At 42.1% G+C, this 15,918-nt stretch overlaps 1 protein-coding gene across 1 annotated transcript; it reads left to right on the top strand.

Moving 5' to 3' along the window:
* The first annotated feature begins 3,893 nt into the window (after nt 1-3,893).
* adm2b (adrenomedullin 2b) lies at nt 3,894-14,404 on the top strand. Its single transcript, XM_061775235.1, has 2 exons — nt 3,894-4,192; nt 10,327-14,404. The coding sequence occupies exons 1-2, from the start codon at nt 4,083-4,085 to the stop codon at nt 10,691-10,693; spliced, it is 477 nt and encodes a 158-aa protein (XP_061631219.1). The 5' UTR covers nt 3,894-4,082; the 3' UTR covers nt 10,694-14,404.
* The last annotated feature ends 1,514 nt before the right edge of the window (nt 14,405-15,918 follow it).

Below are 15,918 nucleotides of genomic sequence, written 5' to 3'. Positions count from 1 at the left end.
TGAGATCTTGATTGACCAACTGAAAACTTGTGGCCTTATAAGGCGGAAAAACAAGGACAGCAGCGACGGAGGAACGTGAACTTGGGAGCATTAACGACGATGACGCAACAGATTCATAGAAGCAAGATATTCCCCATTCGAGGCTTTTTTAAAAAGGTTTGTTGTCGGTGGCTCGAAGAATGATTTCTGGCGATTATGTTTTTATTAGTCAGTCATGGTGTACTGGTACACTCGCCTGACTTTGGTGCGGGCAGCGTGGGTTCAGTTCGCACTCAGTGACGGCATGAATATGAGTGCGAATGGTTGTCCGTGTCTATATGTGCCCTGCGACTGACTGGCGACCAGTTCAGGGTGTAGTCTGCCTTTCGCTCGAAGTCAGCTGGGATAGGCTCCAGCGCCCCGTGACCCTAAACAGGATAAGCGGTGTTGAAAATGGATGGATGGATGGATGTTTTTACTATGATGACTAGCAGCCAAAAATTGTCCATCTAATCTAACAAATCAAGAAGGTAAGGTGTAGTTTTTCAGTTATCATTAGCTAATTTAGCTTTTTTTTTGTCAGTCATTTCACGAAGTTTCCAAAAGATTGTTTTGATTGCGTGCTATCTTGTCCTCAATTATTAAGTAACTTGAAAATATCCATATATGGCGCTGGTTAGTTATACAGTATAGCAGGGGAGGGCCTCATGCCAGAAAGTATACGTCCCAGCACTCTTTCATCAAGGGCAAGTTTTTAGCCCCGCCCCAAAAAAATTCCGGCCATCACAGGTGTCAGACTCAAGATCCTTTTATGGAGGCAAATAGTGTGCCAACTTCAAGGATTCTTGCTAAAATCTGTACCAACATTTCAAATTGTCATATGTAATAAATAACATTGAGATATTGCAAGCATTTGTTACTAAAGCTCTTTTTTACAGTAATTTCAACAATAGATAAACAAAATATTATCCTCGACTTCTAATTTCAAAACTAGTTAGCCATCAATTTATGTTTTTGTGATAATATGATGAGGTGATTAAACATTTACATGATTTCACAGTTGAAACTGGGTAGCACATCTGCCTCATAGTTCTGAGGACCGGGGTTCAATCCCTGGCCCCGCCTTTGTGGAGTTTGCATCTTCTCCCCGTGCCTGGGTGGGTTTTCTCCGGGCATTCCGGTTTCCTTACACATCCCAAAAACATGCGTGGTAGGTTGATTCAAGACTCTAAATTGCCCGTAAGTGTGAATGTGAGTGCGAATGGTTGTTTGTTTCTATGTGCCCTGAGATTGGCTGACGACCAGTTCAGGGTTTACCCCGCCTCCTGCCCGAAGATAGCTGCGATAGGCTCCAGTACGCCTGCGACCCTTGTGAGGAGAAGCAGTAAAGAAAATGGATGGATGGATGGTTTCAGTCATAGCGGCCCCCTGAGGGAAACCGTAACTACGTGTGCCACAACAAAAACAAGTTTGACACCTGCCATAGTTCAACAATTCATTACAAAATTGTTCTCAGTCTTCAAATAATGTACAGTATTTCAACAAAACACAAAAATGACTATAGTGGATCTTTAAGTGAAGATTTTCAACCAGTATTTCTAAATTGAACACTGTTTTTTTACACAGGTATCTGTATTTCTTCCAAATTACACAGTGTGAATACTGGGGGATTATTTTAAAATACAAACTAATCAGAAACGGACCAGCATTCCAGAATGACAGCTGTTTGTCATCCTATACAAAGGATAATGTACACAAGCATGCAAACACAGTTCTGTTTTTGTGTTGGATGAGTTTTGGGGCACATGTTTTGCCTGAGTTGAGGCGCACGGCAATCGGAAAGTGAGCTTAAGAGTGTAATACTGCAAAGTGCTGAGTCACAGACACATAATGATTGAGCAGTTTAAGTACTCGCTGAAACCGCTTCAGAGTGCAGGACGTCCTTGTAAATCTGCTTCACAGACCGAGCTCGTCACCTGTGTCCTCCTTTGGTACTAAAAGGTTGAACAGAAAAGTACTGCCGATAATCAATTTACACGCGTTAACATTTTTGGTCACCCTCGTAAATGAACAAGAGTCGACTCCTATTTGCCCGTTTACAGGTTGTACCTTTTTATGTGTGTTTCATAGACTAATTGTTTCGTTTTCGGGCTGAAAGTTAGGAGGCCCGAAGACTTCAAACCAGGGCTGGGCAGTCGGTGGGCAGTCAAGGCTTTCTTTGCTGGCCTGAACGCTATCAGAAGCACTTACCTACATTTACAACCTAAATTCTAATACTTGTGTCATGGAAATCTGGTAATTTATTCGCCAAAGTCCCAAACACTCTTCATTTTGTAGCATTTCTCTTGACTGCACTGCTTCCAGTACATGCGAGTGGATGTCAGATTTTTTTTTGTCCAATCAGTTTTAGTCTCTATGTGCTGCAATGTCAATCTAATCCTTCAGAATCAATTGTTCTGGCCGGTCTAACCTTAACTATAAGCAACCCGACTGTTTTTTTTAACAAATCGGATTTCAAATTTGACAAGATGGCCATTGATGACATCAGCATTTTTCATTCATCTAATTGGTCGGTCAGAGCAAAACATTTTATAGCCAACTTCAACGAGCACAACCGTAATGATTGGCACACGTTATTGCATTTAATAATCAGCATCTCTGGTGAGTTTGTGGTAATTTATTACATTTTTCCATGTTCTCTCTTTGTTGTTTATTTTTGTCTGTATGTTTTTAAATGATTTGATAAATATTGATTATGAACTTCCCCAGATGATGAAACATAGCACAGTTGCGTGGTGTTATGTTGTGTCCTATTTTCATGACTGGCATAAATCCGACACAACGGGCGGAGTAAATCTGAGCGAGGCAGGTTACTTCGGGTTTTCGTAATTTGACAGATGCGCGCAAGCCCGCGTATTTAAAAAAAAGGGTGGTCTGGCCGTTGTGGGAGGGAACACAGCCGACTTCATTCGCTGCAAATCAAAGCGCCTTCTCTCATTCCCTTTAAATGCGGCATGATGACAGTGTCGGCGGAGATATCTCCCGTGCCGAAGAGGACGCAGCGATCTGTGCGAGTGTATGGCAACAGACAACGTGAGTGGATACCTTTGTCGAATACAGAATGAGGTGGTGTGGTGGTGTATTCTGGGATGATAGGTTGCAGGAACTCATTGTTCCAGGGTTTTATATATATATATATATATATATACACACACACACAGACACACTTTTTTTTAACCCAAAAAAATATTGAATAAGCAGGTACCGTGAACAAATGTTTTAAATAAATAAGAGAAAAAGAAACAAAATGAAAACTGTAAAAAAGTGGAAAAAATTAGGAAAAGATATTGCCCAAAAAAATCAGCAAATAGGTGAATCAGCAAGTGGCGAACCACGAGTATGCAGGTCCACTGTATGCACATTTTGTTTTGTCATTAGCGTATAGATCGATACTGTATATAGCTCTCCTGGCTCACAGGCAAGGGCATTACAGGACCTTAATTGCTCCATATGTTTTTCATTTCACTCAAGTGCATCTGAAGCTCGCTCGTATCTCAAATTTTGACTCCCACCGCAAAGCAAAAATCTTAACCAAGCCACAGCTAATACTGTAAATGGCAATATGTCAAGGTACCGGTGCACTTGCATGAAATCAGTTTCCCCATTAAGAGCTAGCCTTCAATTTGGTTAATTCCTGGTTTATCCATGTTAATTCCCATAGAGAGCCTCCAACGTTCGCAAGGGTCATGAACATGCAATTTTTGTATGAAATGCAGTTGACTATATGACGCCAGTGTTGTGCTGAGGTTGTATAGGTGTTGTTCAAGGGGTTTGTTAAAGGACACAGTAAGCCTTCCTCCTCCTTCTCCACTCGCTCCCTCCTCGATCAGACTTTCTAAGCAAGAAAGCCCAAATGACTCCAGCTGCTCTCCAATAAAAGAGCGCTAGTCATCTGCCGAGAAGTCAAATACAAGAAATTCCTCAAGACAGAAGTCACTCAGGGGACAGTTGCTGTTGTTCTGTCAGCACAACCTGTGAGTTTACCGCACCTTTTTTTTTTTTGCTGCGTGACCAAGCGGTTACCGTCACTCCGTTGCGCCGTCATGTGTGCGCTGCTGCCTACGTGGACCTGTCTGTTGCTCGGCCTCCTGACCCTGGAGACCCAGACCCGAGTGCCGCTGAGCCAGCAAAACCTCCAGAGTAGCAGACACAAGTAAGACTTCTTGTAATGAGAGGCGGACATGAAAAGGACATTTTCATTAAGTTAAATGAACCTGCGACGTGACAATGTGGCCACTTTTCTTACTTGATGCGGTCTTAAATATTGAGTCTTTGATGATATGGGGAGTAAATTACATTTATTTGACTTGTAAAAAAAATAAATAACCATGAGTCACGTTAGTAATAGGGTGCCCCCCAATTTTGCCTTTTTCATATCTGTGGGAGAGACGGGGGGGAAAAAGAAACAAACAAAAAAAGAAAACATTATGGATGTTAGCTGAAATATCTTGTAGTTTCGTGTAGATAAACTGAAAAGCATTTTTATAACAAAAACTAAATGTGTAAAATCTTACTAGTAATTATACTCACCGTATAGATTTTAATAAGCAGGCACTCACCTCAAAGAAGACTTGACATTTGGTAAAGGTCGTTTTTAAAACAAATTCTAAAATTATTATTTTGTGGAGGTTTTTGGATCTATTGTAGTTTTATATGGATGAGCTGGAAAACATTGTTTTCTAAAAAACAAAAAAATAAAAACGAGATGAGTAAAATGTACATTATATAAAATAGCTTTTAATAATATATTTATTGATAATATATAAGGATTTATGATCAGGCATGACGTGGAGCCTTAATTCAAAGAAAACCAACTTGCTATGGCCAATTTATTATCATTATTTTCCAGATGTATATTGCTATCTCTTCTAGTCTCATGGATATATTGAAAAGTATTGTTTTTATAACACAAATGAGTAAAATGTAGGTATGTTTTTATAGTTTATTATAAGGCACTGACCTGGAGCCTCAACAGAGAGAAAACTAAACTTGCCATGAAGGCCTGTTTTTTCCCCCATTTTATTTTGTATTGAAACTATGCCGTGCAGCATTAATGCATTAAACTAAACAGCCTTGATCATAGATTAGCATACAATTGAGTTGCAATGACCGAATAGCCCGTATGCTGTACGACTGGAGTCAGAATTTGGTCCGCATATCGGCAGCAAGTCGGACTCGTTCCAGGTGAGGGTTGGACTCCGCCAAGGCTGCCCTTTGTCACTGAATTTCAAGGCGCAGCCGAGGCGTAGAGGGGCTTCGGTTTGGTGGCCTCAATATCGTGTACCAGATCTCAGAGTAGAGCCGCTGCTCCTTCACATTGAGAGGAGCCAGATGAGGTGGCTGGGGCATCGGTTCCAGATGCCTCCCGGAAGTCTCCCTGGTGAGGTGTTCCGGGCACGTCCCACCGGGAGGAGACCCCGGGGACGACCCAGGACACGCTGGAGAGACTACGTCTTTCGGCTGGCCTGGGAACGCCTCGGGATCCCCCCAGGAAGAGCTGGACGAAGTGGCTGGGGAGAGGGAAGCCTGGGCGTCGCTGCTGAAGCTACTCCCCCCGCTACCTGACCTCGGATAAGCGGTAGAAAATAGATGGATGGATGGATGAGTTGCAATGAGTTTATTTTAATGATTGATTTTATTATTTCTTTTTTTAGGCCCAGTGTCATGGAGGCATGCAGTAACTGAATAGTTTCATTTGTTCAGTTTACTTTAAGTACAGTAGAACATTGACTTGCTAGTTTAATATTTTCCATGACCAAGCCCGTAACTCAATTTGCTCGTATATCAAATCAGTTTTTCCCATTGAAATAAATGATATGCCATCAATGCATTCCAGCCCACCCAAAAAAACTAGCATTTCTTTGTAATGTGTTTTTGAAAAATAGAACTGCATTTTTCGTCCATCAATTTTCAGGACCGCTTATCCTGTGGGTTATGGGGTTGCTGAAGCCTATGCCAGCTGACTCTGAGCAAGAGGCGGGGTACACCCTGAACTGACCACCAGCCAATTTCAGGGCACTTCTAAACAAACAACCATTCACACTCACATTCACACCTACGGGCAATTTATAGTCTTCGATTAACCTACCATGTATGTTTTTGTGTGCCCTGCAACTGACTGGCGACCAGTTCAGGGTGTCGTCCGCCTTTCACCTGAAGTCAGCTGGGATAGGCTTTTTTTTTTTAGCAAAATTACTGTACGTATTGTAGTATTCATGTTGGATGTCTGCTTCTAAGGGGAGTGGCTTAGTAAGTGACATCAGAAGCCGGAAGTCAGGTTGGCCTGATAGTCTGCGTGTGAGTTCTCATTTTGTAATTGTGTGTTTGACTTTTTGTCCCGTTCAATAAATGGGTGAAAGTGCATCGGAAATTGTGGCTCTCCTTGCCCACATATGAGGGCATTAGAGTACATCAATTGCTTGATTTTTGGTCACAACAAAGAGAAAAAATAATAATAAAATAAATAAATACAAAATAAAATAACACGAACAATTGATGGCTCGTAACTTGAAAAACTTCGGGTATTGAAAAGTCAAGGTACCACTGTATTTTTTAGACCACCTAATTGTCCACATTATAAAATATATTTTTTTAATTATATTGTGTGAAGATTTTTCAGAATCTAATTAACAGGTTTTGTGACAAAGGAGCACAATAGGTTCTCAGGCATTGCAGTGCAGCACAACGAAGTTGTGAGAACGAGGAATGAGGTCATTCCTCTCAGCGGCCCAGAGGTGAGACGGAGGTGAGGGTGATTTAGCGGGATTTGGGACAAGGACACGTGCTTAGCGAGGGGCCGTCTCACGGATGAGGTAGACCACGACGTGTTTTTTTTATGGGAATGTCATCAATAAGCAATAATGCAACTTCATTGAAAAGGAGCATATTTATGACTGTAATAATCTTTTCCTGGTTTATTTTTTAATGTTGCGCGGTGAGACATTGTTCTCAAACTATTACGTAAGGGGGGGAGAAAAAACGAGCTTCATAAAGTTTGCTCGGCAGGGGATCCACTGAAAATCAGCGGCTGGTGGGAAAGAAGAGGTTGGAATTGAGCGTGACGGATTTAACATAATACCGTCACTGGCAACAAGTACAGTAGAAAGCAGAAAAGAAAGTAAAACATGGACAGATCCTCTTGTAATTAAGGACCGTGACGGAGGAAGTAACAAATGGAGCCATTACCTGGAGGAGGAGTGAAATTCTGGGCCTCCAAGTAGTTGTGTGTGTGTGTGTGTGTGTGTGTGTGTGCGTGCGTGTGTGAAGAAGCTCATGCTGAGCTCTTAAACTGGGGGGGAAGCTTCACTAGAGGGATCACAGACAGCATGATGCAGTTTAGTTACGAATAATTAATAGTTGGGCTCTTCTTTTTGTAAAAATCAAGATTCTCGCTCACAGAGTTCCCCCGCGATATACGGCAGATCATCGTTCCCGCCCCAATGTATGGTGTTTTTTTAAGCTATCATTTTTTGGTTTTGTTTTGTCTTTTTATGGGTTTTTACCATGTACAGGCAGATCTAAATTTAGGGTTGTGCGCCTTCATTGTTGTACCACATGGTGTCATATTATGTCGTGAGGCACTGAGGTCTACTGGTAGAAATGTAGTTTAATTAAGAGCAAGAAGAAGTGACAGAGTAGGTCCTCAATTGAGCGCCAGTAATAGTAATTGTTCCCACAGGGATTGTATGTGTTGCTACTCCATGTGTTAAAGTAGCAATTGTTTTAAGTTTTATAATTACTGTAACAACTATACTAATTTCAGTTAGCATGTCTATGGCGTTTTCCATTATATTAGCATTAAGCTAGGGCACTTTAAATACACTAAATTATATGGTTTGGTTGTTACTATTGTTTTTGTCACGAGTTGATTTAGACTGGACCCAGAACCAGGCTGAGGCTGAGAAGTTGTGATGAAAGGTTTATTGAAAAAGGGAATGGAGATGGCGGCACGGTGGCCGACTGGTTAGAGCGTCAGCCTCACAGTTCTGAGGACCCGGGTTGGACTCCACACAGGACCCGCCTGTGTGGAGTTTGCATGTTCTCCCCGTGCCTGCGTGGGTTTTCTCCGGGCTCTCCGGTTTCCTCCCACATCCCAAAAACATGCATTAATTGAAGACTCTAAATTGCCCATAGGTGTGACTGTGCGTGCGAATGGTTGTTAGTTTGTATGAGCCCTGCGATTGGCTGGCAACCAGTTCAGGGTGTACCCCGCCTCCTGCCCGATGATAGCTGGGATAGGCTCCAGCACGCCCGCGACCCTAGTGAGGAGAAGCGGCTCAGAAAATGGATGGATGGATGGGAATGGAGATGGTCCTTGAGATGTGCTGGCGGGTCGTCGATGCAGGGAACGTGTGGCAGGCGGTGGCGACAACAGGTGGCTGGCTTGGCGGCGTGGTGGAAGGAGTCAACTCAGCGAGGGACACGGCGGGAGCAACACGGAGGTCAGAAAAATAGTGAGGAACGGCGCAGCTTACTTGTATGCTTGAGAGCCGTTGTACCACAGGAGAACGTTAATACTCTGGCAGTGGAGTCTTGGATCTGGCAGACTTTTATGCAGGTGGTGCTGATTACTAGGAAGACAGAGAGGGAGGCAGAGAGAGGGTGAGAGGGGCGCAAAGCACCACCCAAGCTCCAACAAAAGAACTGCAGGGCACAGCTCATGACAGTTTTGGTGTTCAAATATGCTATATTTAATTGTCATTTTTTTATGTGTCAGTTTTAAAGTAAACTTCAACTGGGAACAGCTTGACGTAAGCACGTCTCGCCTCTTTCGTTTTGGATAACTGCGAGCGAGTTTTCTTTTCGTTTCCCCAAAGTGATATACAATAGTCTCATTTCTTGACATCAAGAGAGTCAGCACAGTGGCCTTATATGAGTAACAGGTATACTTTAAAAAGTGTATACAAAAAGTAATTTTTTATATACAGAATCACATTACAGCCTCCTCCATGTTTCACAGTAGGTAAAGTGAAAAATGAAACGTGGGCTTACAAAGAAAAGAACACTGTCCCTACTGTGAAACATGGAGGAGGCACAGTAATGTCCCAGGGCTGCTTTGCTCTTTGGCTGTTTGTGGCTTTTTTTTTTTTTTTGCAATGCTTATTCCAAAAGAAGGAGCAAAAATACAGCTGGACTTTTCCCTGACTATCCGGTGTGTCCTATGCAGTTGATCAGCTTGCAGAATTACATTGTTGCTCTTAAAATGAAACGGAGCTTGGGACTAATTCCCACTCAATGCCCCATTCATAATTGCCCTCAGTCCACTGGTGACTAGTCCATGGTGTAGTCAGCTCAAGCCTTCCTGTAACTCTGAAAGTTGTAGAGGGGAAAAATATGGTTCATTACTGGTCAATGGTTGGTTATGGGCATCATTACAGTGAGTTTTCAGGGAGATATTTCTTGTATACTTAGTTTCAAGATGGGCAAAATACAGATGAGTTTTATCTGTGTGTGTGTGTGTGTGTGTGCGTGTGCGCATGTGCAACCAGAAGAGAGATCAGAATACCAGTCAGGATTTCTTACAGGATTTCTAAAGCTTACAGGCATGTTGGCGCTATTTTCAGACTAAAACAAACAAACAAAAAAAGCTTGTACTGTAAAAAAATTAGACCATAAATTGGAATCCATCCACCCATCCATCCACACATCCATTCATCCATCTTCTTTTGCTTATTCAGGGTCATGTCGCAGGGGGGCAGCAGCTAAACCAGGGAAGCCCAGACTTCCCTCTCCCCAATCACTTTGTCCAACTTTTCCGGGGAGATCCTGAGGCATTTCGCGCCCAACAGGGAGACATAATCGCTCCAACGTGTCCTGGGTCGTACACGGGGGATCCTCCCAGTTGGATGTGCCCGGAACACCACATGAGGGAGGCTTCCAGGAGCCATCCAAACTCGATGCCGCCTCTGAGCCTCTCCTGAACAGCCCGGACACCCTGCTGAGGAAACTCATTTCAGCAGCTTGTATCCGCTGTCGGTCACGACCCACAGCTCGTGACCATAGGTGTGTGTAGGAACTTACGTCGACCGGTAAATCGAGAGCTCCTTAACTACGACAGACCGATACAGATACTGCACCGATCAGTCTGTCGATCTCCCACTCGTGAGGAAGACCCGATATACTTACAAAGGGTATTGTGATGATCACAGATAGGCGAGACAGCAGGGATGTCAGAAGGAAAGTACTTCAAATTCCCTCTTAAGAGTGAAGAGGGAATTGCGGGGGGGGGGGGGGGGGGTCGTGTGCAGGAGCCATAAAATGCATAAAAAGTTATATTGTGTTTTTCAGGTCATCCAAATCATCCAAGCACATGATGCCTTCTTTCACAATGCCACCTACGTCCGGTCAGTCCATTGCCCTTGACAACACCATCACCCTGGCAGAGAGCAGTTTCATCTGGCGAGTCCTCCTTAAGGAGCCCCCGCCGAGGTGGCTCAAACTAGAGCAGGAAATGTGGCCGGGCGACCGTGGTAGGTCCCGAGGACGTCGCCATGCCAACGGCCGAAGGGCCCATGGGCAGCTGATGAGGGCGGGTTGCGTCCTGGGCACCTGTCAGGTGCAGAACCTCAGCCATCGTCTTTACCAGCTGATTGGACGCAGCGGCAGGGAAGACTCCTCCCCAATCAACCCTCGTAGTCCCCACAGCTACGGCTGACACTTGGATTTAGTCAGTTTAGTATTTCATTACCCATTATACAACCCAATTCCAATGAAGTTGGGACGTTGTGTTGAACATAAATAAAAACACAATACAATGATTTGGAAATCATGTTCAACCTATATTTAATTGAATACACTGCAAAGACAAAATATTTAATGTTCAAACTGATAAACTTGATTGTTTTTAGCAAATAATCATTAACTTAGAATTTTATGTCTGCAACACGTTCCCAAAAAGCTGGGACAGGGTCATGTTTACCACTGTGTTACATCACCTTTTCTTTTAACAACATTCAATAAACCTTTTGGAACTGAGGACACTAATTGTAGAAGCTTTGTAGGAGGAATTCTTTTCCATTCTTGCTTGATGTACAGCTTCAGCTGTTCAACAGTCGGGGGTCTCCTTTGTCGTATTTTACGCTTCATAATGCGCCACACATTTTCAATGGGAGACAGGTCTGGACTGCAGGCAGGCCAGTCTAGTACCCGCACTCTTTTACTACAAAGCCACGCTGTTGTAACACATGCAGAATGTGGTTTGGCATTGTCTTGCTGAAATAAGCAGGGGAGTCCATGAAAAAGACATTGCTTGGATGGCAGCATATGTTTCTCCAAAACCTATATGTACCTTTCAGCATTAATGGTGCCTTCACAGATGTGTAAGTTACCCATGCCATTGGCACTAACACAGCCCCATACCATCACAGATGCTGGCTTTTGAAATTTGTATCCATAACAGTCCAGTTCTTTTCCTCTTTGGCCCGGAGGACACGAGGTCCACAATTTCCAAAAACAATTTGAAATGTGGACTCGTCGGCCCACAGAACATTTTTCCACTTTGCATCAGTCCATCTTAGACAAGCTCTTGCCCAGAGAAGCCGGCGGCGTTTCTGGGTGTTGTTGATCAATGGCTTTTGCTTTGGATAGTAGAGCTTCAAGTTGCACTTACGGATGTAGCGCCGAACTGTATTTACTGACATTGGTTTTCTGAAGTGTTCCTGAACCCATGTGGTGATATCCTTTACACATCGATGTCGGTTTTTGATGCAGTGCCGCCTGAGGGATCGAAGGTCACGGGCATTCAATGTTGGTTTTCGCCCTTGCCGCTTACATGCAGTGATTTCTTCAGATTCTCTGAACCTTTTGATGATATTATGGACCGTAGATGATGAAATCCCTAAATTCCTTGGAATTGTACATTGAGGAACATTGTCCTTAAACTGTGCGACTATTTTCTCACGCACTTGTTCACTAAGAGGTGAACCTCGCCCCATCGTTGCTTGTGAATCACTGAGCAATTCAGGGAAGCTCTATTTTTATACCCAATCGTGGCACCCACCTGTTCCCAATTAGCTTGTGCACCTGTGGGATGTTCCAAACGTGTTTGATGAGCATTCCTCAACTTTCTCAGTCTCTTTTGCCACCTGTCCCAGCTTTTTTGGAACGTGTTGCCGCCATAAAATTCTAAGCTAATGATTATTTGCTAAAAACAATAAAGTTGATCAGTTTGAACATTAAATATCTTGTCTTTGAAGTGTATTCAATTAAATATAAGTTGAACATGATTTTTAAATCATTGTATTCTGTTTTTTATTTATGTTTAACACAACATCCCAACTTCATTGGAATTGGGGCTGTAGAACTGTGCTCCATTCCAGGTGAACTTAATTTTACATTGTCTAGTCTTTTGAATGCACATGTCCAACTGTTCCAAGTTTCTGTATATTTTGCACAACTTGCTGTTCATTTCCTGGTTAAATTAGAATTGGGATTTAAGCAGGTCAAGTTTGAGACGACACCAATTGATCAACACTACCTTGCCATTGGAGGGCTTCAAACAGGATGTACTACTCACAGGGAGGTGGCCACTGAGCTTAGTGTCACAAGGTGTCATTAGCAGGTTGCTACAGAGAGAATGAAGGAGTCAAAGAAAGGTGTGGAAATGGACGCTGTTGGAAATGTATTGGCCCATTCATTGATCAAACTTGACGCAACCTTTACTGAAACATTGAACAGTTGGACATTTGCATTCAAAAGGTTAGATAAAGTCAAATTAAGTTCACTTTTAAAGGTTAAATTGAATTTTCGCATCATCCTCAAATTTCACCTGAAAAGTAATCCGTACTTTTTGTGAGTAGTGTACATTATCTATATAATATCTAGTCTAACCAGGCAAATAACACGACCAGTCAGATGATGGGATGGATTTTAAGCTTGGATTTTACAGAACTAATGATGATGATGATGACTTTGTATTAATATCATTTGACTGAGTAGATGGAATTTATCATTTGGTAGAAGTCAGGGGTGGGCATACAGCAGGTTACATTCCTTAATCCATCCCACCAAGCATTTACGTCATTAAAAGTCCTTTTTTATTTGTTGCATTAATATAGTAGCTAAATTGTAACTAGTTATTTTAAATTAGTTATCTAATTAAACACTATTTATTTATTATAATTATTGTTCACCAATTTTACATTTAAATGTAAACTATTTAATTCAAAATTATCAGAAATATGAATTAGATTACATTTTATATTTAATATTAATTGTATTAATAATGAAAGAATAGTCACTTTTTTCAAACTTTTTTTAAACCTCATTTACAAATAACCTGGCCCATTAGTCAATTTTAAAAATCAAATGTGGCTCGAGCCCGCCCGTGATATAGACACTCACCTGTACGATAAAATACAGGTGGTGTATTAGCATGTACTCCTGCACAATTACAGAAAACCGGTATCAGTAGAGGGAAGATCTCTGCCAGGTATACAAACAATCCTGAACAAGTCCATCTGACTCAGATTGAAAACTAATTCAAGTGCAAGGTGGTGCTGTTCTTCTTCACTCCTGTAAGTGGCAGTAATGCACATTCGAGGATACCACCAGGAAACATTTTTGATTTAGAATTTTATTACAACGCACAATACAGTATTTCGTTGTTTTTTGCAACAGTAAGATGAATTTTGGTGTCTTGAAAGATTTACTTTATTAATAAGTAAATAAACAAAAAGTATGTCAACGACCACACACAGCAATCTTTTTTTTTTCCCCCCCAACACACTGGCTGGTCACTTCCCCACTTAATCCCGATTTCAAGCATACCTTCAACAAGTAAAAGTAAATTCCTTTACAAGTTTATACAGATCTGCACCAAAATTGTTCTTCCTTGGCCCATGTGAAAACTAACAGGGATCCAACATAACCACCTCACCCCAATGAAAGTTAACTGTAAGCCTGAAAAAGTTGTTCTTCTTTGGCAATTAACAAAATAACTGGGATTAAAATGTACTTCCTGCTTGACATACATAATGCTTAGTTTTGACTTTGACCTAGAACATAACAACCTGACCGCACACACAAAAAAAAAAATAGATAGATAATCAGCCGAAAGAACCACCCATGTACTAACAACCAATCAGAGCTACCAGTGTGTAAGGAAGCCTCACTTTAACGAAAGGATTTTCTAGGCCTTAAAATTGCATGCCTTTGATTTGTTTTAATTCTATTATGGAGGACTATTCAAGGGTTACTCGAGGTGAAATGTTTCAAGGCAAGCACTGTATTGGTCCTCATATTGAGTTTGACTTTTAAAGCACTGTTATTTAACTTTTAAATTCACTGTTTCCCCTAAATTGAGAATTTACTTGTGGTGGTGGGCAAGGCAGTGAAGTGTGGTGTTTGATAAGCGCATTAAAAATAATGTAGTCAAACAAAGTTTTATGAACTATGATTATTTATTGCACATACACAACAATATCATTTTCAGTAGCTAATTAAAAGTAATGAGAACAAATCTTGCATAACCATTTTGGAAGATACAGTATCCATCCATCCATTTTCTATCCCACTTATCCTCACTAGGGTCACAGGCGTGCTGGAGCCTATCCCAGCAGACTTTGGGCAAGAGGCGGGGTACACCCTGAAGAGGTCGACAGGCAATCGCAGGCCACATGTAAACGAAGAACCATTGGCACTCACATTCACACCTACAGAGAAGTCATGCTGCCAATTTTGGAAGATAGCACAAGAAAATTCACTGACGTTTTTAACATTGTGCATTATGGTTTAAAATCACTGACCCTGTTCATTGCCAAGAAGTCTCGGTCCCAATTTACACTAGACACTGGGGCAATTGGGCCAGGCAAGGGGAGATGTCTGCCCACTCATCATATTCACTGGCCAACTTTGCCATTATTTCTCCTTGGCTTTTGAGTTGACAATTTTTTAAAATGTCATCATGGAATCCTGATTTACAGAGAAACCATCCTTGAAATGTTTAATGACACTGAAAGCTCCAATGATGTGGAGATTCTCAAATGTCTTTCTCAAGGTTTTTGATGAGGCTGATGGTAAAAGCTTCTATATCTATCTATCTATCTATATATATATATATATATTTTCCTGGGAATTACAGTCTCTCAGGACCTGAAGTGGGCGACCAACATCAACTCCATCCCAAAAAGGCCCAGCAGAGGATGTACTTCCTGCGGCTTCTGATGAAGCACGGCCTGCCACAGGAGCTGCTGAGGCAATTCTACACAGCGGTCATCGAATCAGTATTGTGTTCTTCCATCACAGTCTAGTTTGGTGCTGCTACAAAAAAGGACAAACTCTGACTGCAACGGACAATCAAAACTGCTGAAAGGATTGTCGGTACCCCCCTACCCACCCTTGAGGACTTGCACGCTGCCAGAACTAAGACAAGAGCGTGCAAAATTCCACTTCTTGGGCAGCCGTGGCCCAAAGGTTAAGTTAATCGCCTGCCACCGTGGGGGACGTATTGTACGTCAACATACCTCAAGCAATGCTTGAGTAAACGTCCTCTCCCCACCACCGGTGTCGACCACCACGTTTTTCCTCATTTTGTGAAATGGAGAAAAGATTGAGCTTTATACACGCGTGCACGCACACACACACACAGACTTTTGAATTGACGATGATGCAATGTGACATCATGACCGCGGAAAAACTTTTTATTCCGAGTGACAAGTTTAGCAGTTGGTATTGCTAAGATAGTGCAGTGTTAAATAAGTAAGTTCATGGGATAGTGAAATATTTCCTCAAAGTGCAGCCATAGGGCTATGATGGCTCCTATTGCCTCACCAGCAGTCAGGACAACTTTCACAGTGCAGTTTTCTTCATTAATATCCAAAATGAATGAATTCTCTAGTCAACATACAATCAAAGCTGTCACGTCCATTATTTTTGATTCGC

The sequence above is a fragment of the Phyllopteryx taeniolatus genome, chromosome 5 (genome assembly GCF_024500385.1).
Source record: "Phyllopteryx taeniolatus isolate TA_2022b chromosome 5, UOR_Ptae_1.2, whole genome shotgun sequence".
NCBI lineage: Eukaryota > Metazoa > Chordata > Actinopteri > Syngnathiformes > Syngnathidae > Phyllopteryx > Phyllopteryx taeniolatus.
Note: the sequence above shows the minus strand (reverse complement) of the source record. Positions and strands in the feature narration are given on the sequence as shown.